The sequence below is a fragment of the Leptonychotes weddellii genome, chromosome 15 (genome assembly GCF_054177405.1).
Source record: "Leptonychotes weddellii isolate Sample4059 chromosome 15, ASM5417740v2, whole genome shotgun sequence".
In the NCBI taxonomy this organism is placed as follows: Eukaryota; Metazoa; Chordata; class Mammalia; order Carnivora; family Phocidae; genus Leptonychotes; species Leptonychotes weddellii.
In genome coordinates, this window is record NC_138383.1 from 42,195,817 (window position 1) to 42,214,676 (window position 18,860).

At 43.8% G+C, this 18,860-nt stretch overlaps 1 protein-coding gene across 1 annotated transcript in view; it reads left to right on the forward strand.

The window, feature by feature from the left end:
• Positions 1-12,023, forward strand: part of PRPSAP2 (phosphoribosyl pyrophosphate synthetase associated protein 2) — a 34,207-nt gene extending 22,184 nt beyond the window's left edge. Inside the window, exons 8-11 of the mRNA XM_081805993.1 lie at positions 1,484-1,505; positions 3,024-3,094; positions 7,116-7,262; positions 11,344-12,023. Coding sequence (XP_081662119.1) covers positions 1,484-1,505; positions 3,024-3,094; positions 7,116-7,262; positions 11,344-11,502 — 399 coding nt within the window. The 3' untranslated portion in view covers positions 11,503-12,023. The remainder of the gene's footprint in view (positions 1-1,483; positions 1,506-3,023; positions 3,095-7,115; positions 7,263-11,343) is intronic.
• The last annotated feature ends 6,837 nt before the right edge of the window (positions 12,024-18,860 follow it).

Sequence of the window (18,860 nt, forward strand, 5' to 3'; positions counted from 1 at the left end):
GGACTCGATCCCGGGACTCCGGGATCATGACCTGAGCCGAAGGCAGTCGCTTAACCAACTGAGCCACCCAGGCGCCCCTATTTATTTATCATTTATTTGAGTGAGAATGAGAGAGAGAGTCCATGGCGGGGGGAGGGTCAGAGGGAGAAGCAGGCTCCCTGCTGAGCAGGGAGCCCGATGCGGGGCTCGATCCCGGGACTCCAGGATCATGACCTGAGCCGAAGGCAGTCGCTTAACCAACTGAGCCACCCAGGCGCCCCTGGGCTTTAGCTTTAAGGGTGGCCTTAGCTAGTCATTTCTGGACTGCAGAGACGGAGCTGGTGGTCTCCCATCTGAAAACGAGGGGCCAGGACTCTCTGACATTTCCTTTATGTACTTATTTGCTCTTTATGTTTCAGCTTGTTTAGTTCAGGATTGTAATTATAACATTTCTGTTTGTACGTTTTGACTCAAGCAGTGAACACTAGAGGATTTGGGGGGGAATACAGCAGAATTTTAATTCCACAGATCCCAAATGTTGAACTTTTTTTACACATTTGCTGGCCTGGCCCTCTAGACTTGTTTAAGTTAGTAGCAAGTAGATAGATGCAAATAGACATATGGAGGCAAAAGAAAACATTATTCCTATGGAATCTCACACATACTTGTTAAGATTGTGATGACATCAAAAGATTTTGATATTTATCATTAGATTTAAAAAATTAGTTCGTATTTTTTGGTTTCTTACAGAGGGAAAATGCCAACTAAAAAAGAAAGCAGTACTTTTCTATAGGACTCCTGGGTGGCTCAGTTGGTTGGGCATCTGCCTTCAGCTCAGGTCATGATACCGGGGTCCTGGTATCGGGTCCTGTGTCAGGCTCCTTCCTCAGCGGAGAGCCTGCTTCTCCCTCTGCCTGCTGCTCCCCCTGCTTGTGCTCTCTCCCTGACAAATAAATAAAATCTTAAAAAAAAAATAAAAAAATAAAAAAGAAAGCAATACTTTTCCAGAATAGGAGCCCATTATATAAATATTTGTAACAGTACAGCACTAGATCCAGAGACACAGCATTTTTATCTTTTGGTGGGCCTCTTCCCATGGTTTCCTTCCTTGGGTTACGGAGCTGCGGTGTAGACGGGGACAGAATGCACGTGTTGCTCCATAATACACCTTCTCCCAGGTGATTGAAAACTTGCATGAACAGCATTTTTAATGGCTGTTGAATGTGGTTGAAACCTAAGCCCAACCAGGGTCTAGCAGGTATTTGTTTTTACCTGTTTTGTTTGTTTTTTTTTAAGGTTTTATTTATTTTAGAAAGAGAGCGAGTGGGGGGGGGAGCAGAGGGAGAGGGAGAGAATCTCCATCAGACCCTGCTCTGAGCGCAGAGCCCCATGTGGGGCTCCATCTTACGACCCTGAGGTCATGACCCCAGCCAAAACCAAGAGTCAGATGCTTAACCGACTGAGCCTCCCAGGCACCCTGATGTTTTCACCTGTTCTTTGCCAGTATAATGTTGTAACGCACATAGGTGGGTTAACGTTTTTTCTGTACCTGGGCTTATTCATTGTAAGTTTCTAAAAGTGAGATTTATGAATCCAAAGGTAAAACTGTTCATACGGCTCTTTGTCAGGTTGATTCCCTAAAGTCTACACTGTTATACTCTTTCCCCAGTCCTGGGGTTAGGTGCTTGGAAAAGGAAGTGTGGAAAGTGTACAAAATTACTTCAGTTTTGGGATTTATCTTGCTTTGTTTGGTTTTACATTTCTGTCGTTCCCCCCCCGCCACCTAGGATCACGTTACATTCAGTTGTCCTTCGTCTTTAGCCTCTTTTAATCCACAGCATTGGTTCTCAACTGGGGGGTGCGGGGCAGGGATGCCATGGATTTTGTCCCACTGAGCACACTTGGAGTGTCTGCAGACAATTTTGGTGGTCACAGTTGAGGGGGCCAAGGATGCTGTAAACATCCTGTAAAACACAGGACAGCTCCCACCACAAAGAATTACCTGACTGAAAAGTCAATGGTGCCCAGGTTGAGAAGCCCTGATCTAGAGCACTCCTACTTTTTTTCATTAGTGACACTGACCTTTCTTTAAAAATTGAAGTGAGGGATGCCTGGGTGGCTCAGTCGGTTAAGCGTTTGCCTTCGGCTCAGATCCCAGGGTTCTGGGATTGAGCCCCGCATCGGGCTCCCTGCTCAGTGGGGAGTCTGCTTCTCCCTCTGCTTGCTGCTCCCCCTGCTTGTGCTCTCTCTCTCTGTCTGACAAATAAATAAAATCCTTAAAAATAAAAAATAAAAATTGAAGTGAAAGTCACATAACCTAGAATCAGCTGTTTTAAAGTATACAGTTCACTGGCAGTAGAAAGGGGGCAAAAGCATTACTGAATTCACAGCATCTCGTTACTACAGATTTTGTTAATTAAGGAATAAATTCATGGAATATCTTTCCATTTATTTATGTTTCCTTTAATTTTTTTTCACCAGTATATTATACTTTCCAGTGTACAAGTCTTTCACCTCTTTGGTTAAATTTATTTTCAGGTATTTTATTCTTTTCAATGCTTTTACAAGTGGAGTTATTTCTTCTTCAGATTGTTCATTGTTCGTGTGTAGAAAGAACTGATTTTTATGTGTTACCTTGCAACTTTGGTGAATTGATGTATTAGCTTTGGTAGTTCTTTGTGGATTCTTTAGTATTTTTTATATGTAGGGTCATGTCATTTGCTAATAGAGGTAGTTTTACTTCTTTCTGTCCAATCTGGATACCTTTTATTTCTTTTTCTTGCCTAATTGCTGTGGCTAGCACATCCAGTACCGTGTTGGGTAGCAGTGGTGAGAGCAGGCATCCTTTGTCTTGTTCCGGATGTTAGGGGAATGTTTCAGTCTTTCATTAAGTATGCTGTCAGCTGTGAGTTTTTCATATTTGCCCTTTTTCAGGTTGAGGAAGTTCCCATCTGTTTCTAGTTCCTTGGGTCTTTTTATCATGAGACATTAACTTTTTAAAGGCTTTAATATAGAAACTTTTGTGTGTGTTTTATTCTGACCAGTGCTGATTCCTAAAGAAAAGCCCCCAATCACAGTTGTTGGCGATGTTGGAGGAAGGATCGCCATCATTGTGGTATGTAGATCTCTCATTATTATTGTTAATTGTTGTATTTGCCATTGTTATTCTGTTGAATTATTTGTTAATTGTGTGGGGATAGTGGTGTGGCCAGGTAAGTCTCCTTTACGTTGGTACCTTGTGCTACATGTTTACTTTGGTCCAAAAGCAGAAAATTGTTATCATTAGTTTATTAAGAAATTGTAACTACTTAGTTTACTAAATGTTGTGTGGCTGTTTGTCATACATGAGAAATTGTTTTGTGATAAAGGTAGGGTACAAAATTGATAACTGTTTAAAACACTCATCTTCTAGTGCTTCACAAAACCAGTGCACAGAAGGAGTACATTTAATGCCTGTATCATTAAAACAACAATAATATGAACACGTGGGCGCCCCACTGCTCAGCTTGGAAACAGAACGTCATCCTGTCCCCGTGAGGCCACGTTGGCTCTTCCCTGGTCTCTCTTCTCTCTCCTACCCCCAAAGGTTGTCAGCAACCTGGAAGTCACCATTCATGCCCTTGCTTGCCGTGAATGCATATATCCCTAATGCTAGGTGGTTCTGTTTTTCAGGTTTCTGATGTTTGTATAATGAAGTCTTTGTGTACTTTATGACTTCCATTCAATGCTGTTCTGAGATTTCTCCATGTAGTAACATGTGGTTGCACGTTATTTCTCTTTACTGCTGTTCCTGGTACTACCATGACACAGCTTACTGATCTGTTCTCCAGGCACCGAACATACAGTTTTTCTATTTCCAGATAATACTGCTCTGAACAGTCTTGTGCCTATTTTCTGGAGCGTACGTGTAAAACTTTCTTGGCACCTGGGAGTGGGGTGGTTGGGTCAGAAGGCACACACATTTCCAACTTTCCTGACTGGTGCCAAACTGTTCCCAGAGTGGCCACACCAGTTAACCAAGACTCCATAGTGGGGGCCCCACGTTCTCCCCAGTGCTTGTGATTTTGCTTGTGAACTTCTGAATTATAAAATCTTTTCTGAATTACAAAATCTCTGACATCACCCTCTAGGGTACTAACTGCCCATGAATTTATTCCTTAATTAACAAAATCTGTAGTAACAAGATGCTGTGAATTCAGTAATGCTTTTGCCCCCTTTCTACTGCATTAAAAAGATGCAGTAGAAGTAATTTTTTTTTGAAGTAATTTTGATTCATAGGAAGTAGGCCCTCCTCTCCCCCAAATTATACAGGGAAGTCTTGTGTTCTCTTGATCAGCTTCCTCCTCCTTGCTCAACTGTGGTGCAGTAACACAATCTGGAAATTCAGATCACCACCACCCACACAGCTGCTCCTGATAGGACCAGTGTGACGTGTGTGTGTGTGGACGTGTGCAGGCTTCTCACACGTGGAGCTTTGTGTAACCGCCACCTCGGTCAGATACAGAATGACACCATCACCTGAGCGAAGCTCCTTCGTGCCCCGCCTTTATCGCTAGGTCCCCTCCGGCCCCCCCCCCCCCCCGATCCCTGATGGCTAATCTGTCCTCTGTCTTTGTAATGGTGACTTCAAGAAAGTCATACAGTTGGCCAGGCTTTAAGATCGGTTTTTTTCCCCTAGCATGCTTCCCTGGAGATCCATCCAGGTTGTTACGTATATTAGTACACCCTTTTAGGCTGAGCTGTTTTCCATGCAGGTTGGTACCACAGTTGAACCATTCACCGACTGAAGGGCGTTTGGATTGTTTCCAGTTTTCTGCTATTAGAAATAAAATTGCTCTGCACATTTGTGTATGGGTTTTTGTTTTACTTTTTGTGGGATAAATGGCCAAAGGTGCGATTGGCGGGTTGCATGGTGATTGCAAATAGAGTGTTAGAAGAACCTGTCAAACTATTTCAGAATGGCTGTACCATTTTGCCAGTAGCACTTTTCAAGTAATATCTCTGTTTTTCTTCTTTGATTATAGTAATATCACTATACATTTGAAAGGAATAATACATATGCATATAAAATAAATGTGTGAATACTTGTTCAAGTCTAGACGATGCTTGATACCCTAGTGGGCTTAAAATAACTTTGGTAGCCTGGGTGTGATAGGAAAGACTCCGTTTTCCACCTCCTATGTCTCTCAGCTGCATATCCCCTTTACAGTTCACATAAATGTGTGCAGGTTTTTCTCTGTGATACCAGCTGCTTGTCTTACAATTTAACTCAGGTCTTTTTTTTTCTTTCTTTCTTTAAGCTTTTACTTGAGAGAGAGAAAGCATGAGTGGGGGAGGGGTGCAGAGAGAGCGCGCAGGGGAGCCCGATGTGGGGCTCCATCCCAGGACCCCAAGATCATGACTTGAGCCGAAGTCACACGCTTAACCGACTGAGCCACCCGGGCGCCCCAGTTTAACTCTGTTCTGACACCGTCTACCCAGAGCTACTGTCGCAGCCCCGCGGGTTAAAGGTCGGTCCTACAAGACTGCTCCCACCCTACTTCAGATGCCATTTGCAGGCACGGCCCCGGCTTACCCACAGCTTCTGTACGATCTGGCCACAGAGCAGACGTTCCCATGACCCCCTTCTCAGGTTGGATTAATTTTGCTAGAGCGGCTCACAGAACTCAGGGAAACCCTTGTATTGACCAGTTTATTAAAGGATGTCATAAAGGATACCGATGAAGAGATACATAGGGCGAGGTCTGGGAGGGTCCAGAGCACAGAATATTCTGTCCCCGTGGAGCTGGGGTACGTCACCCTCCCAGTATGTGGATGTGTTCACCAATCCGGAAGCTCTCCAAACCCTGTACTTTTGGGATTTTTATGGAGGTTTCATCACATAGGCATGTTGGATCATTAACTCCATTTCCAGCCCCTCTCCCCTCTCTGGAGAACGGGGGTTAGGGGCCTGGAAATTCCAAGCTTCTCATGGCATAGTCTTTCTGGTGACCAGGCCCCATTCAGGAGCCCACCGGGAGTCACCTCATTAGAATAAAAGATGCTTCTAGTGCTCTTATCACTTAGGAATTTACAAGGGTTTTGGGAGCCCTGTGTCAGGGTCAGGGTCAAAGACAAATAGAACAAATGATGTTCTTAGTGTTCTCATCACTTAGAAATTTGCAGGGGTTTTAGGAGCTCTGTGTGCTCTCTGGGTGGAGACCGATATATATATTTTCTACCCTGTCACACTGGGAGTCTGTGGTGCATGGGTGGGACACCACTGGACTGTGTAGTTTGTTAAAATACTGTTACTATAGGGGCGCCCAGGTGGCTCAGTCATTAAGCGTCTGCGTTTGGCTCAGGTCATGACCCCAAGGTCCTGGGATCGAGCCCCGCATCGGGCTCCCTGCTCGGCGGGAAGCCCGCTTCTCCCTCTCCCACTCCCCCTGCTTGTGTTCCCTCTCTCGCTGTGTCTCTCTCTGTCAAATAAATAGATAAAATCTTTGAAAAAAAAAATACTATTACTATCTTTCCCATATGTAGAAAGTATATTTCCCATGTGCCCAGTGGAGAAAATTCAGAAAATAAGGAAAACCAACAGGAAAAGAGGAAAGGACTAGCTAGAATCAAGCACATTCTGACAGTTTTATTATGCATTTCAAAAAAAACAAAAACCCTTCACGGGATGCCTGTGGCTCAGTTGGTTAAGCTTCTGCCTTTGGCTCAGGTCCCGATCCCAGGAACCTGGGATCCAGTCCCACATCGGGCTCCCTGTTCAGCGGGGAGTCTGCTTCTCCCTCCCCTTCTGCTGCCCCCTCTCTCTGTCAAGTAAATAAATAAAATCTTTTAAAAAATCACAAAACACAAAAACCCTTTAGTGAACATTTCTGGAGCCCCAGCTTGCTGAGGGCACAGTTCCGGGCCCACGAGGGATAAGGTGGAGATGGTGGCCCCAGGGAGCCCCGGTGTGGCCGAGAGGCCTGCAGGGAATGCAGCGGGGGGACAGCGACTGGCCGTGTCACCATGCCACCCGGATATGTTAGATGGGACAGCAGATCTGCTAGAGTGGGATGACACCCTTTCTTTTTCCGGGTTGTGTGAACCCGCCTTTGCACCGTGTTCATGTACCTTCTGCTCCCTCTGTGACTTGACAGGATGACATCATCGACGACGTGGACAGCTTCCTTGCCGCAGCAGAGACCCTGAAGGAAAGGGGCGCATATAAGATCTTTGTGATGGCGACTCACGGCTTGTTGTCGTCAGATGCTCCCCGGCTGATTGAAGAGTCCGCCATTGACGAGGTAACTGCCACGGTCTGGGCTCCGCTGCCCCGGCACCTCTGTGCCTCCCGGTCCCGGTTAGAGAGAGCGGATGAGGGCTGCATTATTTGGTGGTTAAGAATCGATTCAGGGCGCCTGGGTGGCTCAGTTGGTTAAGCGACTGCCTTCGGCTCAGGTCATGATCCTGGAGTCCCGGGATCGAGTCCCACATAGGGCTCCCTGCTCGGTGGGGAGTCTGCTTCTCCCTCTGACCCTCCTCCCTCTCGTGCTCTCTCTCATTCTCTCTCTCGCAAAAAAAAAAAAAGAATCGATTCACACTGTGGGTTATGTTTGCGTTTCACGGACCGGAAGCCTCTGTCTTTTGCGCATGGTACTAGTTTTACTAACTCTCATAAATGGGGCACATGGCGCGCGGTGCTGTGCACACTCCCCCCACCCCCCCGGCCGCCCCCCCCAGACTCCATCACAGCCCTGCAGGCTGCCCATCAGCACCACTTTTAGAGAGAAAGGAAGTCCTGCATCCGAAAGGCTAAGGGACTTCTTCAGGTCACACAGCCGGTAGGCTGAGCATTTATGATGCCAAAGCACAGCTCTTGCTGGTACAGACAGACGCCTGCGGTATGGACCTGGGGCAGGAGGGCAAACAGGGCAGTTTCCCAAGCCACCTGCATCTCACTCAAGCCTGAGGCAAGGCCATCAGGCTTACTCCCCCTGCTTTGTCTGCCCCCCAGGTCAGCCGGCTGATCTGCTTGTCTGCTCTGCCTGCATAAATCACATCTTTATTCTCTCTCAAGAAATGGGAGGTGTTTTGCCCTGGAGATTCCTGGGTATTGAATCCTCCATGGCTCAAACTCCTTTTACTTTTCCGAGTCCCACACTTCTACTCTTTAGCAGGCCATCTCCTTGAGCCTGGCCCTGTGTTCAAGGGTTCAAGGTGCCTTCGCTCAGACAGAGGCCAGGCTGGTGTGGCTTGGACCAGATCCAGCCTCCTTATGTCCAGCGGGACAGACATCCTAAGGGCCAAGAATACGTGAAAGGTGTTCAAGGCCACGAACTGGATGCGGAATTCACATACTGAGTAGACGGAGAGGACTTCGGGCAGCTGTCACGGTCTGTCCACGTGGTTCCCACGGGTGCTGCGTGCGGGCAGATTTGAAAAAGCAAGCCAGAGGAGTGGGGGGGGCCCTGCGGGACCCAGGCCTCCTAGAGCAGAGTGGCCTTTGGAGAGGAGGCATGAAAGCAGCAGAAATGGACACAAGTGCACCCGAGTCTTGAGGGACAGGCCCCCTCTGCGGATGGGCGCGTTTGTGTCTTGAGAGGGGCCTCGCACCGATGCCCAGAAGGGGGAGTCAGGCCAGTAACTAGTGGCTACACCAGGTTTCTGGGGCGCCTAGGTGGCTCGGTCGTTATGCGTCTCCCTTTGGCTCAGATCATGATCTCGGGGTCCTGGGATCGAGCCCCACATCGGGCTCCCTGCTCCATGGGGAGTCTGCGTCTCCTTCTCCTGCCCGCTCATGCTCTCCAATAAATAAATCTTAAATAATAATAATAATCAATAAACTGGGTTTCTGTGTTCACTCTGGTTAGGAAGCTCAGGTTTTTCCCATAAACTTACAGCACAAAGCACAGTGGAGCAGTAGGGTGTAAACAGTGCAGGAGCAATGGTGGACTCTGCCGGGTAGGAGGCGGAGGTGGGGGACGTGGAGAGGCTGCCGTTCTCCTCTTTCGGAAGATAGTGCTCGAGGTTGATAAACCAAGATTTGAAGTGGGGGTTTTTGGTTTGTTTGTTTTCGTTAAAATCCTTAAATGAAATGGTCAGAATAGATAAAGGCAGGAGATCAGTGGTTGCCAGGCCTCTGGGGAATGGTGAGATGAGGAGGGACAGTGAAGGCATGCAGCGTTTCTTTCTGGGGGACGTGCTAAGCCCAACTCTGAGTGTTCTGAAGACCAGTGAAGCATACACTTTAAATGGGTGACTGGATGGTACGTGAATTATATCTCAATAAAACTGATAACTTTTTTTTTTTTTAAAGATTTTATTTATTTATTAGAGACCGAGCACACGCAGAGGGAGCGGCAGGCAGAGGGAGAAGCAGACTGTCTCCCTGTTAAGCAAGGAGCCCGATGCGGGGCTCGATCCCAGGACCCTGGGATCATGACCTGAGCTGAAGGCAGACGCTTAAGGACTGAGCCACCCAGGCACCTCTCAAACTGGTACTTCTAAAAACTGGTTAGAACAGATGTGGAAGGGACGCCTGGGTGGCTCAGTCGGTTAAGTGTCTGCCTTCGGCTCAGGTCATGATCCCGGGGCCCTGGGATCAAGTCCCGCATTGTGCTCTCTGCTCAGAAGGGAGCCTGCTTCTCCCTCTGCTCCCCCCACCCCCCGTTTGTGCTCTCTCTCTCTGGCAAATAAATAAATAAAGTCTTAAAAAAAAAAAAAAGAACAGATGTGGAAGATACATCCCCCAGTGAGGGTGGTTGATGCGTGAAAAACCAACCCCTACAAGGGAGCACCGCACAGGGGGCGCAGGCGCAGCGCCCCCCGCCCCGGGTCGTGCCTCACACCAATTCTCTGGGGAGGTTGCAGAGAAGTCTGTGCTTGATACCAGTGGGAAGGGTTTTCTGGGGTTTTTTTTGTTGTTGTTTGTTTTGTTTTTTTTTAATTTGGGAACTGTTCTCTTTCACAGGCCATGATAATTTATGTGACTCTTCATGTTTCCATTTTTGCCTCATGTGCCAGGAATATCAGCTACAAAAGGAAGTCACAAGAATCAGATGAGGCTAGGTTTTCATGTCCCTGCTGCTGGTTCTGAATAATTCCTGACTGTCCACCTCTGTTTCAACAGTCTCCTTGTGTATGTGCATCTTTATTATAAGAGGTCTTGACGCTTATTTCAGAAGTAGGGAGTATAGAGTATAAATATAATTAACAAATCATTCCCATCCCTGTTTTTTTTAGGACGGCTATTTTTTTTTTTCCATTTGTAGCTGTTGGAAAGTGCTTCTTTGTCTTTCTTTTTTACCAAATCTTAATTTTAAGAAAAACAGCTTTATTGAGATATAATTCACATACCGTACAATTCACCCATTTAAAGTATAACATTCACTGGTTTTTAGTGTATTCACAGAATTGTGCACCCACCATTCTCCTCCCCCCAGAAAGGAGCCCCGATTCTCATTAGCAGTCCACCCCTCTCCCCATTTCTTCTCAGTCCACTCAGCCTTAGGCATCCACTAATCTGCTTTCTGTTTCTATAAATTGACCGAATCTGGGCATTTCATATAAATAAAATTCTGTGATGTGGAACATTTTGTGTCTGGCTTCTTTCACTTAGTGTGCTGTTTTGAAAGTTCATCCTTGCCGGAGCAGGGTATCCATACTTCATTCTTATTTGTTGCTGAATATTTCATCAAATGGATATGCCACATTTTGATTTTTCATTCATAAGGTTATGGAAATTTGGGTCGTTTCCACTTTTTGACTCTTGTAAATAATAGTGTTTTAAACATTTATGTGCAAGTGTTTGAGTGGAGATATGTTTTCATTTCTCTTGGGTTCTGTGGCCACTCTATGTTTAACCTTTTGAGGAACCTCCAGACTGTTTTCCAGAGTAGCCAAACCATTTTTCACTCCTCTTGCCAGCAGCGTCTGAGGGTTCCAGTTTCCCCACATCCTCACTGGTAGTTCTTATTCTCTTTTTGCCTGCAGCTGTCTTAGTGGGTGTCAGGGTATCAGACCTTGACCTAAGAGACACAAGTAGTGGGGGCGCCTGGGTGGCTCAGTCGGTTAAGCGTCCGACTCTTGGTTTCAGCTCAGGTTGTGAGATTGGGCCCCACACTGGGCTCCATGCTCAGCATAGACTCTGCTTAAGACTCTCTCCCTCTGCCCCTTCCCTCTGCACTCGCTCACTCTCTCTAAAATAAATAAATCTTTTTTTTAATAAAAGAAACGAGTAGTGTTCACATTGACTGAAAACATATGGTAGACTCACTCTCCTGTCAAGTAGAACCACAGAAATTTGAGAATATATCAGATTTTCAGATCCAGACAGGAAGCTACCTGGTTCTCTGATGCTGTTGGATTTCTTTCCTCTTGTTGCAGGTGGTGGTTACCAATACGATTCCACATGAAATCCAGAAGCTCCAGTGCCCCAAAATTAAAACTGTGGATATCAGCATGATCCTCTCAGAAGCCATCCGTCGGATTCACAATGGGGAGTCCATGTCCTACCTTTTCAGAAATATAGGTTTAGATGACTGAACAGCTTTCCTTTCTTTAAACTCCCAAGGGCCAAACTGGAAGCAGAGAGTACTGTGAGGGGTCACGCCTGATTCAATGTACTTCCCAGGGGCCGTCTGTGCTTTGTTCCTTCCTTTTTGTTAATTCCTACGAAGATAGACCAACTTTTTATGTCGGTTTAGGTGTTTGTGAGTTTTTTGGGCGATTTTTATAAAAGAGAAACTATATTCTCCTCCTAAATGAATTAACAACCCTAGTTGTTTGTAGCTTAACTATTTCAACAATAACCTGGAATAAGACTTTTAAGCCCACAGACAGCCTTTTTCCAAAGTTGCTGGAGCCCAAGTGCTTAAAAAAGTTCATGAAATCAAATGATCTATACTGTGTCATACCTGCAACTGAAAAGCCAAAAAGATGATACTGTCGAATCCCAGCAAATGACATTTTTAGAAACGCTTTTATAGACACGCATATGTGGACAATTATTATGCGACCATTATTTATTTTCTGCAACAAAAGAAGGAATAAAAAACTTAATGCTGTGTGTGTGTTTTTTAAACTTTGTGTTTGGGCAATTTTGTAACTAAAATAAAATGAACGCTGAATACACTGTGTGTATTCACTGCTGTGAATGTTGGAGTGTTGGGTCCGCTAGTTGGGTTTTCTCTTCTGCAGCCTGTCATGGTGCACAGTAGTCTCTCAGGGATGTAACGTTTCCTGTTCTGTTTGTCCAGGACCTGCACGTTTCTGATCGTAATCACTTGGCTGTGGGAGGAGAGGAATTCGAGTCGCAGGCTGTGAGCCCCGGGGGGCAGGTCAGCGAGTTGGCGTGAGCTGCCGCCTGCATCTTGGCATGGCTTTGTTCTGCTCCCTGTTCAACAGCACAGCCATGCTCTGAACAAAATGCTACCTCTGCATGCTCTGGAAGATGAGATGCTGGGGCGGGGGTGGTCGCAGAGGGCAAGTGATACGACCCTTGTTAATGTCAGGCATTGAAGAACTGTCTGCCCCGCAGTTCAGAGTGCAGAACTCAGAACTTGTCCATGAGAGTTGTAGCAGGCTCTGGAACACGGGGGTCCAATGAGTTAGACCAGCATGTTCTCCTGCCAAGGTCATCTAATGGCAGTCCCATCAAATTCATGGAGGAAGAGATTAATGACATTCTCACAAAGAAAAGGATTATTCGTTTACTTTTTGTTTCAAGTAAACTTCACCCCCAATGTGGGTCTTGAACTCATGACCCCAAGATCAAGAGCCATATGCTCTACTGACTGAGCCAGCCAGGAGCCCCAGGACTATTTTTTTCTTCCAAAAACACTTAACCCTGTGGTTTCTGCCTATGTTAGAATCTGCAATTAAAATAGGTGACTTGGCACAAAATTTAAGATTGGTCACTTACTGTCTGCCATATCCAGGTTTCTTCGTGCTCCCAAGAGAGCAGCCTGACTCTGAGGGACTTGCTGTGGAGTGGGTCTGGGGCCTTGTGTGTGCAGAAGCACCGAGGGCTGTGCTTCCGGCAGCTGCCCCGGGTACGAGACGGTCTACTGCTCATCTCTCTGTGCTCATCGCACGCAGCAGTGTCCAGACCCCTCCTGACTCGCTGTCTCAGCCAAACAGCCTGTGATGGTGCATGAGAGGAAGGCATATTTTGTTAATTACCTAAAGTAATGCACACTGATGCTCGGATCTAATCAAAGTAGAAGCCTGCGCTGTTGACATGGGACATTAACTCTTGCTTAGAACTGTGTGACCTTAAAATGAGCTCTCTCCTTTATACGTTGTGAGCATGGTTTTCTTTGCTTTATGAAACCCTTGAAAGTAACCACATTTTCCTTTTGCTTCAAAATGAATAAGCTGGCAGATGTCTACCAAGGATGGTGGAATGGGGAACTCCAAAAGTCTCTTTCTCCATAGAAGCAGAGAATAAATTGGCAAAAACAGAATCGACTTTATTGGAACTCTAGAAAATAGAAGTTTACAGCAACTAAGTAAATGGTCAGTAAAAAAACAAAACAACAATAAAGAAAAATGGCTGAATCTTGAAAAGATTGCTTTGTGGCACTTTAACTTACCCTGGTCCCATTCATTTTGTGCTTCCTGGCAGCCTTGAAGACAATAGCCTGCATTCCTGGTACATGTTCCTTGTACCAATGGGAGTAGAATACTGTTCTCAAAGAATTACGGTTATTTGTTTGGACCTGTCTACTGGCTCCTTGAAGAACTGGCTCAAAGGACTTGCCTTTATTTTATGCAACTCAGAACTCTTCAGAGCAGAGGGACAACTCTTAAGTTTAAAGGCAGATGTATTAGCCACTCTTCTTGGGACAAACAATGAAACCATTAAAATCTTGGGAGGAAAGGCTAAGGAATGAGACACTTCACGGGGAAAGGGCTTTGAAAATCTCCCACATGAATGGGAGCGGGATATGAAGGGTGTGGGATTGCACAGAGTTGAGGACATGCTCAGAAAAGACTCAAGAAAGCTTTAAGTTCTCACCTCTGGCAGATTTGCAGGCTCTGTGCAAGCAAGAAGTGAGGGCTAAAGCAGAGTTGTAATCTGCCCAGCTGAGTGTTGAAGGCATGTCGTGAGACATGCAGCTCATCTGCAGACGGTTATTTTTCCTCCCTCCTTCCCTCCCTCCCTTTCACCCTTTCTCTCTCTCTCTTTTTTTTTTTCTTTTTTCTTTTCTTTGTTTTCAGGCTTAAGGAAGCCTGTGATGACTCACATTCAGTTGGCCAAACAGAGATTTCAGTTACCATACACAAAAAGAATACAGACTACAAAAATTAGTTCAGAAAAGCCGCTGAACAGACAACTACAAGCAGCAACAAACCCTGGGGAAGGAGGAGAATCTGGTTTCCAGACTTCCCACATTATAATATTAAAAATGCCCGGTTTTCAACAAAAAAAAATTCTGGGCCCACACACAGGAAAAAAAACTTAATAGAAACCATCCTTGAGAAGGTGCATACATTAGATTTACTAAAGACTTTAAGTCAATGGTTATACATATGGCCAAAGAGCTAAAGGAAACCATGAGAAGGTTGGCTCACTAAATAGAGAATATCAATAAGAAATAATAAAAATGAACCAAACAAGATTTGGGGAAGACAGTGGAGTGGGAAGCACCAGGAATCTGTCTCTCCACCTAGACAATTGCTGTGGTAAGATTTGATGGTTTTGAGACTCCAGAGTCTATCGAGGGTTTGCAACCTCCAGGCGGAGTCTTGGGCAGTAAATTGTTAATTTTGGTCAAATTCAGCTCTTAGTACAGTTGCAGATCTCTGACCCCCATACACGCACTCCCAGACTGGTGGCAGGCAGCCGTACCCGTGTTCCTGAAGCCATCTGCACAGCTTGTGGATGCTGGGGTGAGCAAAAAGGACTCCGTCCTCCAAATAGTGGAGATCTGTGCTCTGACAGCTGGTTGTTGCTTCTGATCACGGAGGTGTAGACAAAGAGGCTGGGAGCTATTGTGATTGCACTTCCTTCATTTGTTGCAAGCCCTCCTCCTCCAGCTGATGAGAATTCTGGGAGATTTAAAGGCTGGTCTCCTTATTCCCAACCTGCACCTCCAATTTTCTCCTTTTCCCTCTTTGGGAGCCAGACATTAAAGATTAGGACTCCTAATTCAAAAACAACTGCATATACAGGGAAAATTAGAAAGTTACTGCACATGCTCAGAGGATATGCAGACTCAGAATAGAACTGAAGAGACCCTAAGCTCATCCCTCAGGTTGATCCTTGGCACAGAGACAGCCTACAACAGCAACTACTACTACTATGACTTTAATGAATACTGGGGAAGGGAGAGAAACCAATTTCCAGGGTTACCACATGATTAGATTCAAAAATCCAGCTTTTAATTAAAAAGAAAAAAAAAAAGCATGTAAAGAAACAGGAAAGTATGGTCCATTCAAAGGGAAAAAATCAACAGAAATTGATTTCTGAAAAAGAACTGATGGTAGATCTGCTAGACAGACTTTAAAGCAACTGTCTAAAAGGTGCTCAAAAAACTAAAAACAAACCCAAAACAAAACAAAAAACAGATGTGGAGAACAAGAAAATAATGTATGAACAAAGCAGGATATCAATAAGCAGAAAACCTAAAAAGAAACCCAAAGAAATTCTAAAAAGTACAACTAAAATGAAAAATTCCCTAGAGGGATTCAAAGGCACATTTGAACAGGCAGAAGAATCAGTGAACTTAAGAAAATGAAACTAAATCTGAGGGACAGAAAGAAGATTGAACAAAAGGAAACAGAGCCTAAGGGGCCTGTGCGACTCCATTAAGTGGATCAACATACACATTGTGGGAGACCTCCTCCAGAAGGAGAAGAGAGGGGAAAGGGGTAGAGAGAATATCTGAATAAACAATGGCTGAAAACATCAACATTTTATGAAATACATGAATATAAACATCGAAGAAGCTCAATAAACTCCAAGTAAGATGAACTCAGGGACACTCACACCAAGACACATTATAATCAAACTTTAAGAAGTCAGACAAAGAATCTTGAAAACAGCAAGAGAGAAAAGATGAGTCTGTAACATACAAGGGATTCTCAGTAAGATTATCAGATTTCTTATTGGAACTTTGGAGTTCAGAAAATGGTGGGCTCAAGAATTCAAAGTGCTAAAAGAAACAAAAGATGTCAACCAAGAATTTTATATTTGACAAACTGTCCTTGAAAAGTGAGGGAGAAATTGAGACAATCCTGGGTAAACAAACACTGACGGAGTTCATTACCACTAAACCTGGTCTGCAAGAAATGCTCAGAGGAGTGCTCCAAGGTGAAATGAAAGAACACTAGATAGTAACTTGAAGCTGTATGAAAAAACTATAAAGATCTCAATAAAGGCAAATACACAAGTAATTATAAAAGTTACTATTATTGTAACAATGGCTTCTCTTTTCTACATAATTTAAGAGATATATTTTACAAATTATTAGTCTAAAAGCTAGTATTATTACAACATTAGTGTGTAACTTTGTTTTTGTTTTGTACATAAGAGGCTAATGCATTTAAAAGATTATGTTTTGTGGAACAAAATGAATAAAGATTTAATTTTATAACAACTGAAAAGGGGTGTAAACAAAGTTGTCAAAGAAGCAGAGTTTTTGTAGTTATTGAAGTTAAGCTGGTATAAATTGAAATTAGGGTGTCATAATCTTAGAATATTAAGTATAATCCCAAAGATAACCATGAAGAAAATAGTCATAGAATATATATCAAAGGAAATTGGAAATGAATTTCAATGTTTTACTACAAAAAAATAAACTAAGCACAAAAGAAGGAAATGAGGGACAGTTGTTAGGCATCTGCCTTCAGCTCAGGTCATGATCCCAGGGTCCTGGGATCAAGCCCCGCATCAGGCTCCCTGCTTGGCGGGGGGCCTGCTTCTCCCTCCCCCACTCCCCCTGCTTGTGTTCCCTCTCTCGCTGTGTCTCTCTCTGTCAAATAAAATCTTTAAAAAATAAATAAAAATAAAACAACTCCCAATAGAGAAAAGCCCAGGATCTGATGGTTTCACTGGTGAATTCTCCCCAACATTCAAAGAATGCCCCAAAGACTGTGCCCCAGTCTGAGGCACCTGGCTGGCTCAGTCGGTGGAGCATGCAACTTTTGATCTTGGGGTTGTAAATTCAAGCCCCACGTTGGGTGTAGAGATTAGTCAAAAAATAAAATAATAAAAAAAGAAACAATACCAGTATTTTTCAAACTTTCCCCCAAAAATGTAAGAGGAAAGAATAATTTATAACTCATTCTATGAGGCAGACTTACCCTGATAACAAAGCCAGACAAAGACACTATAAGAAAACTATAGATCAATATCCCTTATGAATATTGATGCAAAAACATCAACAAAATACTAGAAAACTGGTTTTCAGCAGCATATTAAAAAGATTATAGACTTTAACCAAGTGAGATGGTTAGACATATGAAAACTGGTCAGTGTAATACACCATATTAAGAGAATGAAGAAAAATAACCACATGATCATCTCACTGCAGAAAATGTGTTTGAAAAAATGGTAACTTTTATGATAAAAACACTCAGAAAATTAGGAATACTAGAAAGAAATTACCACAACATTTTTAAAAAACCATGGATGAAAAATCTCCAGTGACCATCATACTCAACGGTGAAAGACGAAACTTTTTTCTAAGATTAATGACAAGGCAAGGATGCTCCTTTCACCACTTCTATTCAATGTATTGCTGAAAGTTCTAACCAGAGCAAGCAAATGAATGAATGAATGAATGAATGAATGAGTGGCATCCAAACTGAAAAGGAAGAAATAAAACTGTCTCTCTTTGCAGCTGATATGGTCTTATATTTAGAAAACCCTGAAGATTACACATGCGTGCACGTGCGTGCATGTGCGCACACGTGCACACGCGCACACACACACACACACACCATCTGTTAGAACTAAGAAATGAATTTAGGAAAATAGCAGGATACAAAGTCAACTTGCAAAAATCAGTTGCATTTCTCAGCACTAACAATGGACAACCTGAAAGGGAAATGGAAAAAATGGTTCCATTTACAATAGCATCAAAAAGAATAAAATACTTAGGAATTAATTTAACCAAGGAGATGAAAGACTTGTACAATAAAAAACTACAAGGGGCACCTGGGTGGCTCAGTTGGTTAAGCATTCAACTCTTGATTTCAGCTCAGGTCATAATCTCAGGGTTGTGGTCCAGCTCTGCGCTCAGCACAATAAAGTGAAGTATGCCTCTACATTTATCACTAATCCAAGTCCACTTTTAAATAAAAGTGTACTGTCACAAATAGTTTGATTACCTTATAATAAAATAATCCCACTTCTTCTTTCCCCTCCTTATATCATTGCTGTTATTAACTTCATTTATACACAAGATACACATACCAAATACATTGTTGCTGTTATTATTTTGAACAGATTGTTATCTATTAGATCAATTAAAAATAAGAAAGATAAGTTTTTATTTTACCTTCACTTATTCCCTTTTTTAATGCTCTTCTGTTTTTTATGGAGATCTGAGTTTCTGACCTATATTTTTTCCCCTTCTCTCTAAAGAACTTCTTTAAACATTTCTTGCAAGGCCAATATATTGGCAACAAATCCCCTCAATTTTTGTCTCAAAAAGTCTTTCTTTTTTCTTTTCTTTTATTTCTTTTTTCATAGGGTACAGAATTCTAAGTTGGTTGGTTTTTTCTCTCAACACTTTAAAATGTCACTCCAATTCTTAATCGCAGGAAACAAACTGAGGGTTGCTGGAGTGGGGGGTGGGGTGGGAGGGATGGGGTGACTGGGTGATAGACACTGGGGAGGTTATGTGCTCTGGTAAGTGCTGTGAATTGTGCAAGACTGTTGAATCTCAGAT